This window comes from Homalodisca vitripennis, chromosome 8, assembly GCF_021130785.1.
Source record: "Homalodisca vitripennis isolate AUS2020 chromosome 8, UT_GWSS_2.1, whole genome shotgun sequence".
NCBI lineage: Eukaryota > Metazoa > Arthropoda > Insecta > Hemiptera > Cicadellidae > Homalodisca > Homalodisca vitripennis.
In genome coordinates this window covers 34192575-34207784 of record NC_060214.1, presented here as the reverse complement: position 1 = coordinate 34207784, position 15210 = coordinate 34192575, and the positions used below count along the sequence as shown (strand labels likewise).

At 33.1% G+C, this 15210-nt stretch overlaps 1 protein-coding gene across 1 annotated transcript; it reads right to left on the bottom strand.

Annotated features, from left to right (window-relative positions):
* Positions 1–3462: 3462 nt before the first annotated feature.
* Positions 3463–15210, bottom strand: LOC124367544 (glutathione S-transferase-like). Its single transcript, XM_046824471.1, has 4 exons — positions 14840–15210; positions 8708–8875; positions 7721–7863; positions 3463–3827 (listed from the first exon to the last, which is right to left on the bottom strand). Exons 1-4 carry the CDS (start codon positions 14973–14975, stop codon positions 3660–3662), a joined length of 615 nt encoding a protein of 204 aa, XP_046680427.1. The 5' UTR covers positions 14976–15210; the 3' UTR covers positions 3463–3659.

The window sequence follows — 15210 nt, the reverse complement described above, 5'->3', positions numbered from 1 at the left end:
AATCCTCACTTCATAATCTATATATTGAGTAAGGGCAAAACTGTAATTTCGTTTTAAATTTAAGATTCAGTATGGCAAAATAATGAAATAAATCTTTGATAATATGTTCTTGTCTATATCTCCTATAAGTATACAAGAACTTGTCCTGATATACAAATTTGTCTAGCTTTCATTGTTAATTTTGAACCTATATGTTACAGACACAATCTTGACTAGTTCTTTTTGTTGGCTAAATAATATTTATCCAGCAACTACATGACATAAGGCATCAGCTGATTAATGAAGCATGCCATAGTACTATATTAATTTATGTATTCACCATGGGTATATATCGACAAAAAGAATAAACTACCCTGATGATTAAATGTAGAATAACAACAAAAAGGATAAAAATAGTATAAAAAAGAGGACATAGCAAAATTCCTGAAAATAATGTAGATTAAGTCATTGACTTTGTAAACGGGATTCTCGAATACGGGATTTCTTACTACAAAAGGGAAACTACAAGCAAGAAGTTTCTTCCTATGACATGACCTTAAATAAAATGTATTATCAGTACAAATCTGAGCTGGAAAATCCTTTGAAATTTACAGTTTCAATAAAGTGTTATATTTTAAAGCTTAACTTAACGAGAAATTTACTTATAACAAACCGTTTTAACAAATCTGATAGCTTGTGTGTACCAATAAAAATGACGTTGAAGAAGGAGAAAAATAAAGTATTAAAATATAGGACATTAGAGCAAAGCCATGACGGAAAGAGAAAAATATAAAAGCACATACTGAAAGAAACAGAGGTAATGAAAAACATGGTTAATTTTATATCTATTAACACAATGAATACAGTGTTTGAATATTTTATTTTCTGGCCTCTTAAATGCTTAATATGAAAAGAAACAATGAAAACTTCCACTTAATATACATATACAGTTTATTTTAAGCCGTTTTGTAATGGTTAGAATAGACAAGAAATTTAAATGTGAAATGGCCTTTAATTTGAATTGGTGAAAGGTCTCCATTATCATTTTAATTTTTTGAGTTATGGGCATTTTTATAATTTCCAAAAAATAAATTTTACAGTGGTTTTGAAAATGCAGCTATGCATGGTATCATTTAAAATCTTGTATCAAGAAGTAACGAAAAAAATTATTTTTGTATTGGTTCATATCAAAGGAATGGCAATAAAAACAACGAAAACACACTGTTTTCTATTCACTTTGGATAGCCATTTTGAAACCAACAGAGATAATTACATTTTTTTTCCAAAATTTTAATATGTGAAGACCTTTAAAATTATATATGAGACTCATTCAATAAATTACTACTGCTTAAAAACGGCTGAACTGATCCATACGAAACTTGCAATGACATACGAAACATACAGTTGGCAACCTTGCAATGACATCTGGTCAGCTGTTCAATCATATTTTGTAGACATAGCCTCAAATTAGTTTAATCAGTTAACAATGGCGAGTCCGCTTGAGAATTGCACTGTTAAAGAACAACATGCAGTGATCAATTTTTAGTCGTGGAAGGTGAGAAATATTGTAAAATCCACAAAAGAATGTTAAAAGTGTACGGAGACAATTTGTTTGAATCGATCAAACACTTACAAATGGGTAGAACAGTTTCAAAGTGAACATACAAAAGTTTCTGGCGAGTAACGTAGTGGATGACCAGTAGAAGTTGAGACTTCCTCTCTTGAATCTAGGATTGACTCATAAATCCAGGACAATAGGCATATCTCTGTTGAACTGATAAGTGTAAATATAAACATGAGTGTTGGAACTGTCCATAAAATTATTATAACAAGCTGCAGTACCAGTAAACCTATGAGAGACAGGTGCCCAGACAACTCACGGACACTCACAAAGAGGTGAACGTTTTTTAGAAATAATTGTGACATGTGGATGAAACATGGATCCACCACTATGAGCCAAAATCACAATGACAGAGCCTTGAGTGGAAGCATATGACTTTGACTTCTCCAACTCACCAAAAATTCAGGACCCAGCCATCTGCTGGTAAATTCATGCTTGCAGTATTCTGAGATTTTTAGGGGCCAATTGTGGTTTTCTTGAAAGCCAATCAACAGCCAGTACTACAGTGCCATGCTGGAAAACAAGATAAGGCCTGCCATTCGAACGAAACGTCACACAGGGTTTTAACTGAAGGTGATTTTGCTTCATGACAATTCGTCCACATACGGCACAGCTGATAAAACAAAACCTTCAGAACCTTCCACATCCCCCCCTACAGCCCTGACCTCGCCCCATCAGACTTCCATCTGTTTGGACCCCTTAAAGAGAGTCTACAAGGAAAATATTTTCAATCCAATGAAGAGGTCAAAGATCACATGCAAAAGTGGCTTTGAGATCAACCCAAAGAATTTTATGCCAAGGGCAAGAAAGATGGGACAAGTGTATTAGTGTTGCTGAGGACTATGTTGAATAGTAATCCAAGTTTTGTACTGATTGAATTCACTGTTTTGGAGCAGCAGGAGTAATTTGTCTTGTTATTTATTGAATGATCCTCGAACAACAAGTGTGTTGGTATTTGAAAGTTTTAAGATTTTAACATAGGACACCAGTCTGTTTTTGGGACATCCTGTATTTTTACAGAACAGTTTAAATTACTTCAAACAAATTCTTAGGGTCGGTTTAGTGGGGAATCTGTTTTAACTAAACCCTCTGCAGTTAGCCGTAACAACTAGACATATTAACCGGGTGGTCTGAGACACCTTGTATATGCATGAAATGTTCAAATAAATTCAAAACATACAGAAGAAGAGTTTTGTACTGATCGATAAAAATATTTGGCCAATACCAAAAACAATTCATCAACACTTCCGCACTTTGCTGTCACTCATCGCATTAGAGCTGTACACTTCACTCATCCATCTATCAACATCTTCTGCTGGAACGTTCCTTGTTGTCAAAAACTGAGTAACTGATTTTTGCAGACAGCAGCTTGATAAACTGTTTTGAACATCTTAAATTTACACAGTAAACAGCAGTCTACAATGATTTCACTGCAGATGGTGTCATTTCGTACGGAAGGCATGCTGTGAGTAGATGTGTATGCGCATATAGTGCACTTTGCTCGTCACTTGAATAGTTAACGCGAAATGAACCTTACTTTCCAGATAACCCTTGTACAATAGATTTGTTAATTGTTAAAATACACTAAAAAGCAAAAAGCATTAGGTTTTTAATATTTCATGGAGGTCCCCTTAGACCCCTCCCCTTTTCTTATAGTAACGGCTCATCATCTAAAATCTCTTTGTTCCCACAATACCATATATCAGCCCTACTTTAGTTGTATGTGAGTGTGGTTTTTAGTTTAGTAGAGTACTTTTTAAGTTAAACTACCTACAAGTTATCAAATCAACTTCATTATTTAATAACATGTATATACTAAAAGTCCACATGTACTCATGAGATGGTAGAGAATAATGAAATTGTTACAGAAACATATAATTTATTTTCAAACTCCAGATAAAATTTATTTTTAAATGTAACAAGTGATATTTCACATAAAATATTTAATAGTTTAGTGAATAATGTTATATAACTTGAATATTGAACAAAACATAATTGTTTTGGAGTATCAAACTTATTGCTTAAAATTTAACATGACCTACAGGCACATCTTGGATATTCAAACATTAGTGACGGGTCTCTTGCTGACCCACTCCTTTATCTTGGGTAAGGCCAGGACCTTCTCTCGTAGTTCCGTCAGGTTGGGATACCCGGCCGTGATGTCGGATCCATACATGAAGCTTAGGTAGTCACTTATTGCAGCAAAGTACAAATCAGCCCAAGACAACTGTAACAGTAGATCACATATGACAGTGTTTTTGTGGTCGCATGTGATTCTTCTAGTAAGGTGAAAAGAATGTAAATGCACTGGATGTTTGGAATTTCCATTTGATCATAAAATTTAACATATGTTGTATGTTACTACAGGGGAGATGTGCAATATAAGTCAAATTTGTAATAATTAAAACTAAATCATGCGTATTATATCAATTTCACAACACTTATCTTGAGATCATTTAAATATTTCATTTTATAATCTGGTCAATGGATAAGGGTTGGGCTGGGTTTGGGCCCAACAAAAAGGTTGGGTTGGTTATGCATTTTCAGATTTTATGTGTGATTCTAAGTTAAAAATGAAAAATAACTTTTTTCAAATTTTCACTTCATTAAGCTGCTAGCCCCCATTTTGCAATTTTTACTAACAAATTATTATCTCTAAAGCTATTAAAGCTAAGGAAGCCAAATTAGGCACATAGGTTTGAATAGGTAAGAGGAACATTTTTTTTTTAATTGTATTATTTTATTTAATATTAAAAAAATGGCATCTGTTGAATGTTTTATAAGTCAAAATAACAAAAAACCAGTATGGTCATAAAAAATGTACTAGAAATCAAAATTTATTGCTATTCCAATGGTGGTAGTTTCAACGGAATCGGTCAAGGCATAAGCAAAGACAACCACTTTAAAGGTACAGTTGCACAAGCTGTGAGCAACAAACATTTTGTCTTTTGATAGGTATCAACTGTTTTACACTGGTTATAAAAATTTTAAAAGATACAAACTATTTTGCAATTTTTATAACAATTACAATGGTACTTATTGCAACGAAATCCGTCAATGCATAATCCAGTGATTTAGAAGTAAAATAATATACGGTCATTCAAATATACATGATAAAACATTATTTGTGACGAGTGGTGATTTGGAGAAATGCTAAAACATAAAACTGTTGAACTCTGCAACTGTGTCTTCCAGTAAAATCTTATAAATAAATTCAAATTCATATCAAAGTGAAAAGACATTCAATCTTCCTAAAATGTACCGTACGTCGGAGATAAGTATGGTAGATTACTAACACCAGGTACATAACCACACCAACAAAGGGCATCTGAAAACGTGGAACACAATATTTAAATCTGTTTGAACAATATGCAACAATATTTGAATTTCTACTGATGGCACCACCCACCTGTATGGGATTTTAGGCCTATATAAATTGACCCAAATTTCCGAATTTCAACAATTGGCAAAAATCTAGTTAGACAATCAAACGATACCAAGCTTGTACATTTGTGAAGGAAACAGGATTTTTCCGGACATTTGCCATCGTTCAGTGAAACAAGAAATCAGTAACACTACGTTTCGAGATCTGCAATCTGATCTCTTCTTCAGGTAAAGAACTAACCTAATACATAATTACAAACTAGGGAATTACAAATTACGTAATTAAGTTCCTATCAGTCAACCATCAGTTAAGATTAGGCCGCTTTGGTTGCCAATTCTAAAAAATGAACTAAAGAGAAAACCAAAAGTATCAAACGGACCAGATATTTGTAATAAACCAATGCGGAGTCACAATATGGTTTTAAGAAGTTCATCTCGCATGAACCAATAATAACGGAAGGGCCCATTCCTGTCCCCCTTCCTTTTTATTTCCGCCATCTTGTTTTGGTCTGCCGTGACGATTACCATTGGCTAGCGCCCTCTGGTCAGTCGTAGGTGGTCAGTAGACGAATGAAGACGTAATGTGACCTGTATTCCGTAGTTCAGTTATAATGATTAGTGTTTTGTATAGTTTTTTATTAAGTGCATAGTTATAGAGTTAGTGAAGTTGACAAACAACATGGTGGTTGTGATTCCTGGCCTAGGCGTGCGACAACGATTTGGTAAGATTTGTTTATTTTAACCTAGTTTGTAATTATGTATTAGGTTAGTTCTTTACCTGAAGAAGAGATCAGATTGCAGATCTCGAAACGTAGTGTTACTGATTTCTTGTTTCACTGAACAATGGCAAATGTCCGGAAAAATCCTGTTTCCTTCACAATCCTTCCATCGTCAAAAATAACCTTGTAAATTTGGCGCAAACAAAGTGAGACGAAACTATTCAAATTTGGCCAACACACACGACACTATGACAGATTACCCAATCAAAATGGGGCAGTTAAATAACCAACATATCCTGAACAACCCCAGATGACGTCTCCAAGGTGGGAATTTTAACAGAACATGGATTAATACCCAGGCGTTCTTCAGCAACTAACTTGATAACATTAACTCATTATGTTACGTCTGAGTTGGATGTTGGTGGAAGAATGGATGTTACATATTTTTCTAAGATAAGATGAACATGTCTTTTTGTTAACAAAACTTGTTTGGTTTAGGTATTTCACCAGAAACTTGCTGTTTGATTATAAATCTAAAAAAATTGCTCCCAATTGATTTCAGTATGTAATTTTATAATTCATTCAATTATATAAACACTTCTGGTGCACCTCAAGGCTCTAACCTAGGCCCTCTTAATTCTTTAAAACTGAATAACTGACCATGGGTGTCAGGTGTTGTTTGCTGATGATGTAAAAATTTACAAACCTATTAATAGCCATACTGGTATTTAACTTTTGCAGGGGTCAGTTGACAAACTTATACTAGTTATAGACTAATGTTAATAAAGTGACTTATTCCCAGAAAGAAATCTTGAATCCAATAACATTAAATAACAATACTTTGTTGATTTTAGTAAAGGTCTGTTCGTGATTTTCGATCCCAGTCTTTATTTTTGAGATCATGTACATTATGTAGTGATTGACTCTTCTTATAGGCTTTTAGAGTTTATAAAGAGAATTACAAGACCATTTAAAAATTGTGATGAAATTTTAAAAATATATATTTTATACATTTAAATTGTAAGACTGCTTCAAAATCTGGAATTCTCTAACAAATTATGAGACCAAAAAGTTGGAAATTGTTAAAATCAATTATTATGATCTATAAATTTAAAAAAATATAATCATAATAGATTACATAACATTATTATAACACTGCAAAGTATTTTTCACGTTGCCAAATCATTAATAAGTAGAAAATTAGCCTTGATATTTTTTGTTTGCAATGTTTAAAAGAACGGCATTGATAGTTCTTTTTACTAAGTAATATTGATATTATTTTTATTTAGGCTACCTTATTATAATGTTAGATCATCTAGTTCATTTTTATTGCCAAGGTATAAAATTATATTGCGTTATAATTTTCCATTTTTCAAAGCATTGAAGCTAATTAATTTTTATCAATGTATAGGTGATGTTGTTGTGTTTTTAAAGTAATGTAGCGACCAAAGGCAATTTTTTGAAAATGTTTACTTTAGCCACTTCACAATTTTTTTTTCAAAATGAAGATGCTTAACACTAAGCACTACAAGTCATGATCAAAATCAAGTGCAAAGACTGACAATCCATGTGACAGTCCAATACATCTTCACACACTACCACGTCATAAGGGTTAGCAGTTGACAGCGACAAGTCGCAGCTGTCCACAGCGATCTAGTAGTGATGGCTGTCATTTGTGATCATCACACCTGCATGTTGCTGCTGGCTGCGATGGACCAGCTTGCGCTTGTACAAACCGCTCCATTTGATCCAATACACAACTAAATCGTACCAAAGCTCATTGCCACTATTATGCTTTCAAAATTCTCGCTTTTGTGAACCGGAACTTACTAATTAATAGGCCATCTACACAGATAGCCCTCTAGCAGTCAGTCAGTAGATCATCAAAAATCTACATTCATGTAACAATAATAATCCCACTACTTCCAGAAAAGTTTGAAGAAATATATTACAGTAGTGCTTGTTTGTAAATGCCTCCTAATGTGTAAATTCATGAATCAAACTAAAATTCCTTTACCTTTCCGTTAGCTAGATAGCCATTGTTTGCTTTGACATGAGCATCAAGTCTGGACAGGTAGAACGGGGCAGTTGTACTTAATACAGTGCCCTTTACTTCTTCCTTTCTCTTCTCGTCTTTCTCATAGTGGTACTTAGCCAGTTCTAAAACAAAGTATGCGGGTAGGAAACATCATGCACTCATATGCTTAACACACAAATTACACCTTTCAGTTGGTAAGTTATTACCTGAATACTTACAAACTATGATGTGTTCTACTCAACAATTCAGAAAGTGAGCACACATTTAAGGACGTCAACACTTTCTGTCAATGTAAGGTATTCTAATATGTTCAGCTCTACCCTAAGGCAAAAATACAAAATTAAAACCTTTTGATTTTTTGAAAAAGTTTGAGTTGACTAAACTGATCTGTTACATTGATTATTATACATTGTTGTTAAACTTTTATGTAAATTTATAAAACTAATTTCTTATGAATATAGCAGTGGTAAATAATGTATAATAACACAATATATTTGTAAAGTTATGATATCCTAATGTTTGTTTATGCACATGGACCTAAAATAATCAATCAAATTGTTAATCTATTATTTCTTATGCATTATTCTATTTGATTTGGCTTTTTACACGAATTGGCCACAAAAGTGAAATAGGAAATTCCCATAAATTAACGATATAGTTTTAATTTAATTTTTAAAGAGTTTTAAATACATAACAATTTGCAAGTATTCTATGATAGTCCCACAGGTTAGCTAGCATATGGGTTTCAAGTTTTAAGCTGGCAAATATTATTGTAAGTTACTCACCAGCACGAAAGTCATTGATGACGTAGACAATCTCATCAATTCTCACATCCTCCCATGTGTCAGCACCACACAAACCGGCCTGACAACTGAGGTACCACTTGATGGCTATAGACTGTCACAGTCTGTCCCTCTGCCTACAGTACCTACCAGTGTCTGGCTTAAGTTAATGTAAGTTACTCACCAGCACGTAAGTCATTGATGACGTAGACAATCTCATCAATTCTCATATCCTCCCATGCGTCAGCACCACACAAACCGGCCTGACGACCAAGGTACCGGGTGATGGCTATAGACTGAGTCACAGTCTGCCCATTTGCCTCCAGCACTGGAGTCTGGCCCCATGGTGTTGCTGGAACAAATACTCATATGATTTCGGGAAGTAGTTGATATGGAAGGCACAGATAAAACTATTGTTATGTTTACTATTGGTTGAAAGTCTGCACACAAAACAGTATTTGTGATGAAGGTGAGTACCAATGTAGATAACTTTAAATAACACTGATTATCTTGAAGTCGATTGTTTGATACACATATCCTATACTTTGGCAAGATCCTTAACCCGGGAGCACTCGCACTATTAGATTGAATCTAACATATTTTTTGTGTTATATAAAATTTTTTTTATTTGTTATCTTAAAACACTGAACCCTTAATTTATGCTTCTATGGGTATGTCTGCTGCGTATTGCATCATGTTTAGACAGTAGAAGTCGCTGGGGTGGGGCATCATGTTAAGGGGGGCGGACTCTCCTCGCGGATTATTAGTTTCAACCTAACGGCGGGAGTGATCATGGCAGGCCAGTGTTAGGAGCGATCTAACAGCGCGAGTGATCGCGTAACTGCCAGTTTAAATCCATCAGTTTAGTGATTTTTCTTGTTTTTCAGTTTGCTTTTGAGTTATATTTATGCTCTTTTATGACTTTACAATTCTTTTATGACTTTACAATTTTATTGCAATGAATGAAGACTATGAAAAAGCCGTTCTTAGTTGGTTGGAGGATGTTAGATTCGATCAAACAACGCGAGTTCTTGCGTAACTTCTTGTAGCGCGAGTTCTCGCGGGTTAAAACATGAAAAGTTTTTGTAGTTTAGTGAAATATATAGTTCTGGAGACAGACATAGCCTGTATGTTTGAGTGTTGCTTTTAAGTGTGACAAAACTTTATGTATTTTCCATGCTTGTTCATTGCATATTTATCCTTATGTAGATTTTATGAAATCAATATTGTCTTTAAAAATGTATTGAACTTGGGTTTTTTATATTTACTCCAGGCATTTTATTTATTGAACACACTTTATTTACTTATAATTTTAGAAATGGTTATTTCGATATGGATTTCAGTGAACTGTTTACTGTTTATGGATTTACTTAACAGTTTATAAACTTATTTAAACATAAAAATAGTTCCACTTTTAATATTCTATAACTTAGTTATTTTACATTTCCACACCTTGAAATGTTGTTTTGTTCAGGACGTTAGTGATAGGTTAATAGTGCATAACTCTTCTTTTGCTACTCCAGTCGTTAATTTCAAATTCACTGTTTTCTGTTTTATTGAATAATATATTCTAAATATTTTGGATTTTTTTTTCAAAAAGGTTTGGTGCATGGCTTAATAACTTAATATTTGTGGTTTTCCACTAAAATTGCTCAGGGACTACTGGTTTTTGCAAGGAACTTTTTTATGATTGCTAATATTTTTTCCAGTTCAATATTCAAATTCTACATACTTTAGGGAAAATAAATGTAGAATAAATGTACCTTTCCTTGAAGCATGTATGCCTGCAGTATAATAAGAGGCCACCACCACAATCGAATTATCAATATTCGAGAATTCGATATTAATGACTATCTAAAAATACTGAAAGCAAAATGTTGAACTTAATTATGTAATATTTATTTCAAATAACAGTATAGTTCTGTTGGTTTTACAACTTAAAAATTAATATAATACCAATAAACAAATATTTAGACTATGTATATTTATGAAATTTTACAAAGAAAACAATATTTGTAACATTTACTTACTTTTTACTATTTTCAAGGATAAACATGTCTTGACTCCTTGTGTCACAAAGAACACGTACGTATATCGCCATTGTACTTACAGCCATTACTCAAATATCAAACACATGATATTACTTTGAATTAATTTAGAATAATTTTAAACTGAATTACATTATAAATTTTTAAAATTGTATTTTACTAAAGCTATATTTTTATATGTAAAAGAAATTTATGTATTTGATTAAATAAACTGAACTAGACTTTATATTTTATATTATGTTTGATCAGCGTAGTACTTACAATTACAGTACTGTACAAGATAAACGTGTCTGACAGCATATACAATATGCTTCTTGAATGGATCACCATCATCAAGGTACCAATTTTAAACATTGTTCAATACTTAAAAATACATTTGAGACAAAATCGCATGTTCAATGTCATTGTTCTTGCTGATGTCACTAGCCTATTCAGTACATAAATGATTTAACTAAATATTGAATATTAATTTTTAACAATACTATTATTCTGGCATAAACAGCTGGCAATGATTAGTTGTGAAAATCTTTACTTCAAATGTTTATTCGATAGTTGGTATTTATAATCGATAGTAATGACATTAATAATATGAACTCTGTACCTTCGTCCCTTTCAATGTTCCAAGTGTTTACGCCAACTTGTTAGAATATGATTTTAATGCTTTGTTCATCTCTTTAGCGGTTTTTTTTCTTAGTGCCTTAACCCAACCGTATATAGAAAACACATAAATTACAACCATGATGTATTAGAATCTATTATTGCATGCAGATAAGTTTTAATTCACCAAGTTTTACTTTCCATAAATCGTCCACATTGTTCACTATGTACTTGTTTTGTGGAAAATATTTCTTTTTGGGGTATGTAGAGTGTATGCATTTTGAGCGAGTAACCACTTTCTTATGTCACGGGTGTGGTATTCTCTTTTCCTTTGCACAAGACTGGTTTGTGTCCACGGCTGCAGTATAATTAGCATCCAACACTCAAATGATCAATAGTACCAAATCATCAATATTCATGTGTAAAGAATTGCTACAAATACTTGAACCAAATTATGTTATATTTTAATTATGCTGTATTTCAAATTACAGTACTAAAAGTAATAATGTTATGATATATAAAAAACAATCTATGATATGTGCATTTATAAAAAATAACTAACAAAACGGTGCAACATTTAGGCTACTTTCTTTTTACTACTTTGAAGCTGTCATTACAGATTTGCAGTATTAGTGTCAGTAACGGGTATTTCAGTGGTAACCTAATACCAGTATGTTATTGTTTCAGTAACAGCTAGGATGAATGATTTGTTCTCATAACCATTTTTTGGTCTTGGGAAGTAGGTTTACATTAGGTTATCGTAAATATGTTACTAGTAGTACCAAAGCTAAACATAGCCTTTACAAGCGCTTACGTGATCTGAGCTTGAATTTGGGGGTACTTTGGGATTATACCGACCACACTAGTATGAAGAACACAAAAATATAAATTTATAGAAACAAACATGATAGAACGAAAAAAAAAAACAACTCTTCAACGCTTAAACTTTTTTGAATGAACTTAGAACGTCATAAAACAATGTAGTTGAGTAACAGAACTAACATTCCATCAATCAACAAGCATTTCCAGGTATTGTGATCGGTATTGTTGTCGCTGTTATCTTATCTTTCTCGAGAATCCCGATTACGGCAGGCCACGCGGCATCACATGATTATATAAGTTTTTTGCACGGTACATAATTGCCTTTCCATTACAATTCAATTTATATTTCTGATCAGCCCCTCTAGAATTTGATATTTTACAGATAGGTACTATCTCGAGGGATGTTTTTCTTTCGTTGAGGCACTCGCATTTTGGGTGGCGGAGTGTAATCAAGAATAAAAACAAGTTTTGTGTGTTTTTTTCAATAAAGAGTTTAGTTTTTGTTTGGTAATGTTTGTTTTTGTTGAATTTTTGTGTTTAGAGAAATGTAGGAGTAAAACACGGAAGTACAACAAAGCAACGCACCAGCTGAACGGGCGGCGAGACTCTGCAATCACGCTATCTACTAGACCGCTCGACTTTGACCTCTGTCTGAGGATGGGGAGGGGTTTGCGATAAGGCAATTCCTGTTTTATATTGACGAAATATTGTTCTACGCTAATCTAGTAATCAGTAGAAGCAAGATGTCAAATAACGATTCATGTCTGGGTGTGGTCGGTATAATCCCAAAGTACCAATTTGGGTACTAACTTGAGTGATATTTGTCTTTTTTGCCAGAAGTGCGGGCCACCCAACACTGATAGCCAGATCATTTCCGATCGGTACTTTCCAGTTCTCAGATCACGTCCTAAATCGTAAAAAGTGACCTGATGTCGGAGAAGTTCGGATGATCTGAGGTCGGGAAAATAAAGATTAGTAATGATTTGTATTAACCAATTTACTAGTTCATCAGTCTATGTTACATTGTAGTGAGTTACTTAAAAGTTTTGTATACTGACATACTACCACGGTAACAGGTCACAGGAATGTAATAGTTCTACACCTTATTTTGTAACCACAGTACTTCACATCTCTCTAGTGGTGGCATTACTCAAATACCAAACACACAATTTAATTTTTCAATTACTTCGCAACAATAATGTCGAACTGTATTACGTTATAGACTTTTAAGATTGCATCATAGTGAAGCTATATTTTTATAAGTCAAAGAAATAATATGCATTTTAGATAATAGAAAATAATATAACTTTGTTTATACTAATAGTGTATTACTTAACAGGGTAAATATATGGGGTAGGGTATGATAAGCGGACCCAGTTTTGTAAATTAGTAAATTGGCAAACGATATTACTAAATCATAACCATCGATATAACCAATCGTTACTGATTAATTATTTTGAACAATTAATTGAACAATCTATATTAACAGCTGTAAACACTTTCAGATAATACACATAATCGTACCAAAAACGTATGTAAAATTTGTGGGAAAGAAACAACTCTAACTGTGAGAGGAGCAAATATGGTCGTCCAGTTTTCCTAATTTTGGCTATAATAATTTGTTTGATCGCTGTAAATATTACATTCATATTTTAATTTAAAACATGTGATTGTTATTGAGGACTATAGATACTTTTATATCGATTGATAGTCTAGGATTTGAGATGCGAATATTAGGTAGGCCTATCAATGATTACATTCTTCGATATAAAAAAACCGGGTCCGCTTATCGTACCCTACTCTAAATATGTCTGACAGCATTTAAATCATTCCAATTATTGATTCGATGCTATCCCTCACTCAAGTTTTGGACTCTTATTAGACTGCAGCCTCCATCCACTTCTGACAAAAAAAGCAGAGTTTAGATATTTCTGTTCAGTAACAGCAGAAATATTTAAACTATGTATGTGTTTATTCTATTGTATTGGTGATTGCTTATTATACTGCAGGCACATGTACATTTTAAAAGAGCCTTTGTAAATTAGCCAAAATGGGGGGTAGGGTCCAATAAGCGGACCCGGTGTTTTATATCGAAATTGGCAAACGATATTACTTAATCATAACCATCGATATAATCAATCGATACTGATTAATTATTTTTAACAATTAACTTAAATAATCTATATGAACAGCTGTAAACACTTTCAAATAATACAATTAAGGTAATATTTTAAATGTCACATAAGTAACATTGTGTATTAAAAATGGCTGTCAATCTTAGGAAGCTTCACGAAATTGCTTTAAAAGACAATAAAACATGTTTTTTTATGGTTTCAGAATGTTGGGTTAGTACCTAAGAATCCCTTATGTGATATTTGTGGAAAGGTAACAAATGTAACTGTCAGAGGAGCTAACATGGTCGTCTTCAGATGCAAAAAAGAAAGTAATGGTAAAGGTTATTTTGTTACATCATTAAATTCACATTTTAATTTAAAACATATGATTGTTATTACTTTTATATCGATTGATAGTTTATGATTCGATATGCGAATATTAGGTATCGATGATTATATTCTTCGATATAAAACACCGGGTCCGCTTATTGGACCCTACCAAAATGGGCTTGTTAATAATTAAGTTATAACCCATTGGAAGGTTAACCAACACAGCCAGGGAGTGACCCAATAGTGTTAGGAAGTGCTATATAAACTAGTTAGGCCTAAACATTATTATTATACATAGGCCTGTCATAATTATACATCTTAGTAGGATATAACACACGAAACCATCAATACAAACTTTAAGAGTTCAAGAAAACTATTTGAATTTGCCCTGCACGTACAACTTACTTGGTTTGATGCTGGGCCAGTCTTCTACATTGAATCTATGGTCTTCGTATTCTTTATCCAAGTATGCAAGCAAAAACCGAATAGATTCTCCCAGACCCTTGACGGGAAAATAAGTCATTTTCCATTGAGAAGCCATTACTGCAAAAGTTTTCTGTATAGTTCGATTCTATAGACAAAAGTGTTTAATCTAAAATATTACGCCACACGATACTAATGGCAAAATTTTCCACGAGTATTTAAATTAAAATAGGTAGTTATCGCGTGACAGTCTGAGTCATGAACCGGTATCTAAGATTACCTGTTGAGACTCGATAATAAGAGAGAGATAACAATTAAAATTGTCAAGAATGTCAAGTGAACAAACAAAGATA

Bases quoted from the DNA above. Each gene is read 5' to 3' on its own strand.
- LOC124367544 (XM_046824471.1), bottom strand. From the start codon at position 14,975: ATGGCTTCTCAATGGAAAATGACTTATTTTCCCGTCAAGGGTCTGGGA. The intron at 8,876-14,839 runs GTAAGTTGTACG...TATTTGTTCCAG, and splicing joins CTGGCCCAGCATCAAACCAA to CAACACCATGGGGCCAGACT. The intron at 7,864-8,707 runs GTGAGTAACTTA...ACTTTGTTTTAG, and splicing joins CATCAATGACTTACGTGCTG to AACTGGCTAAGTACCACTAT.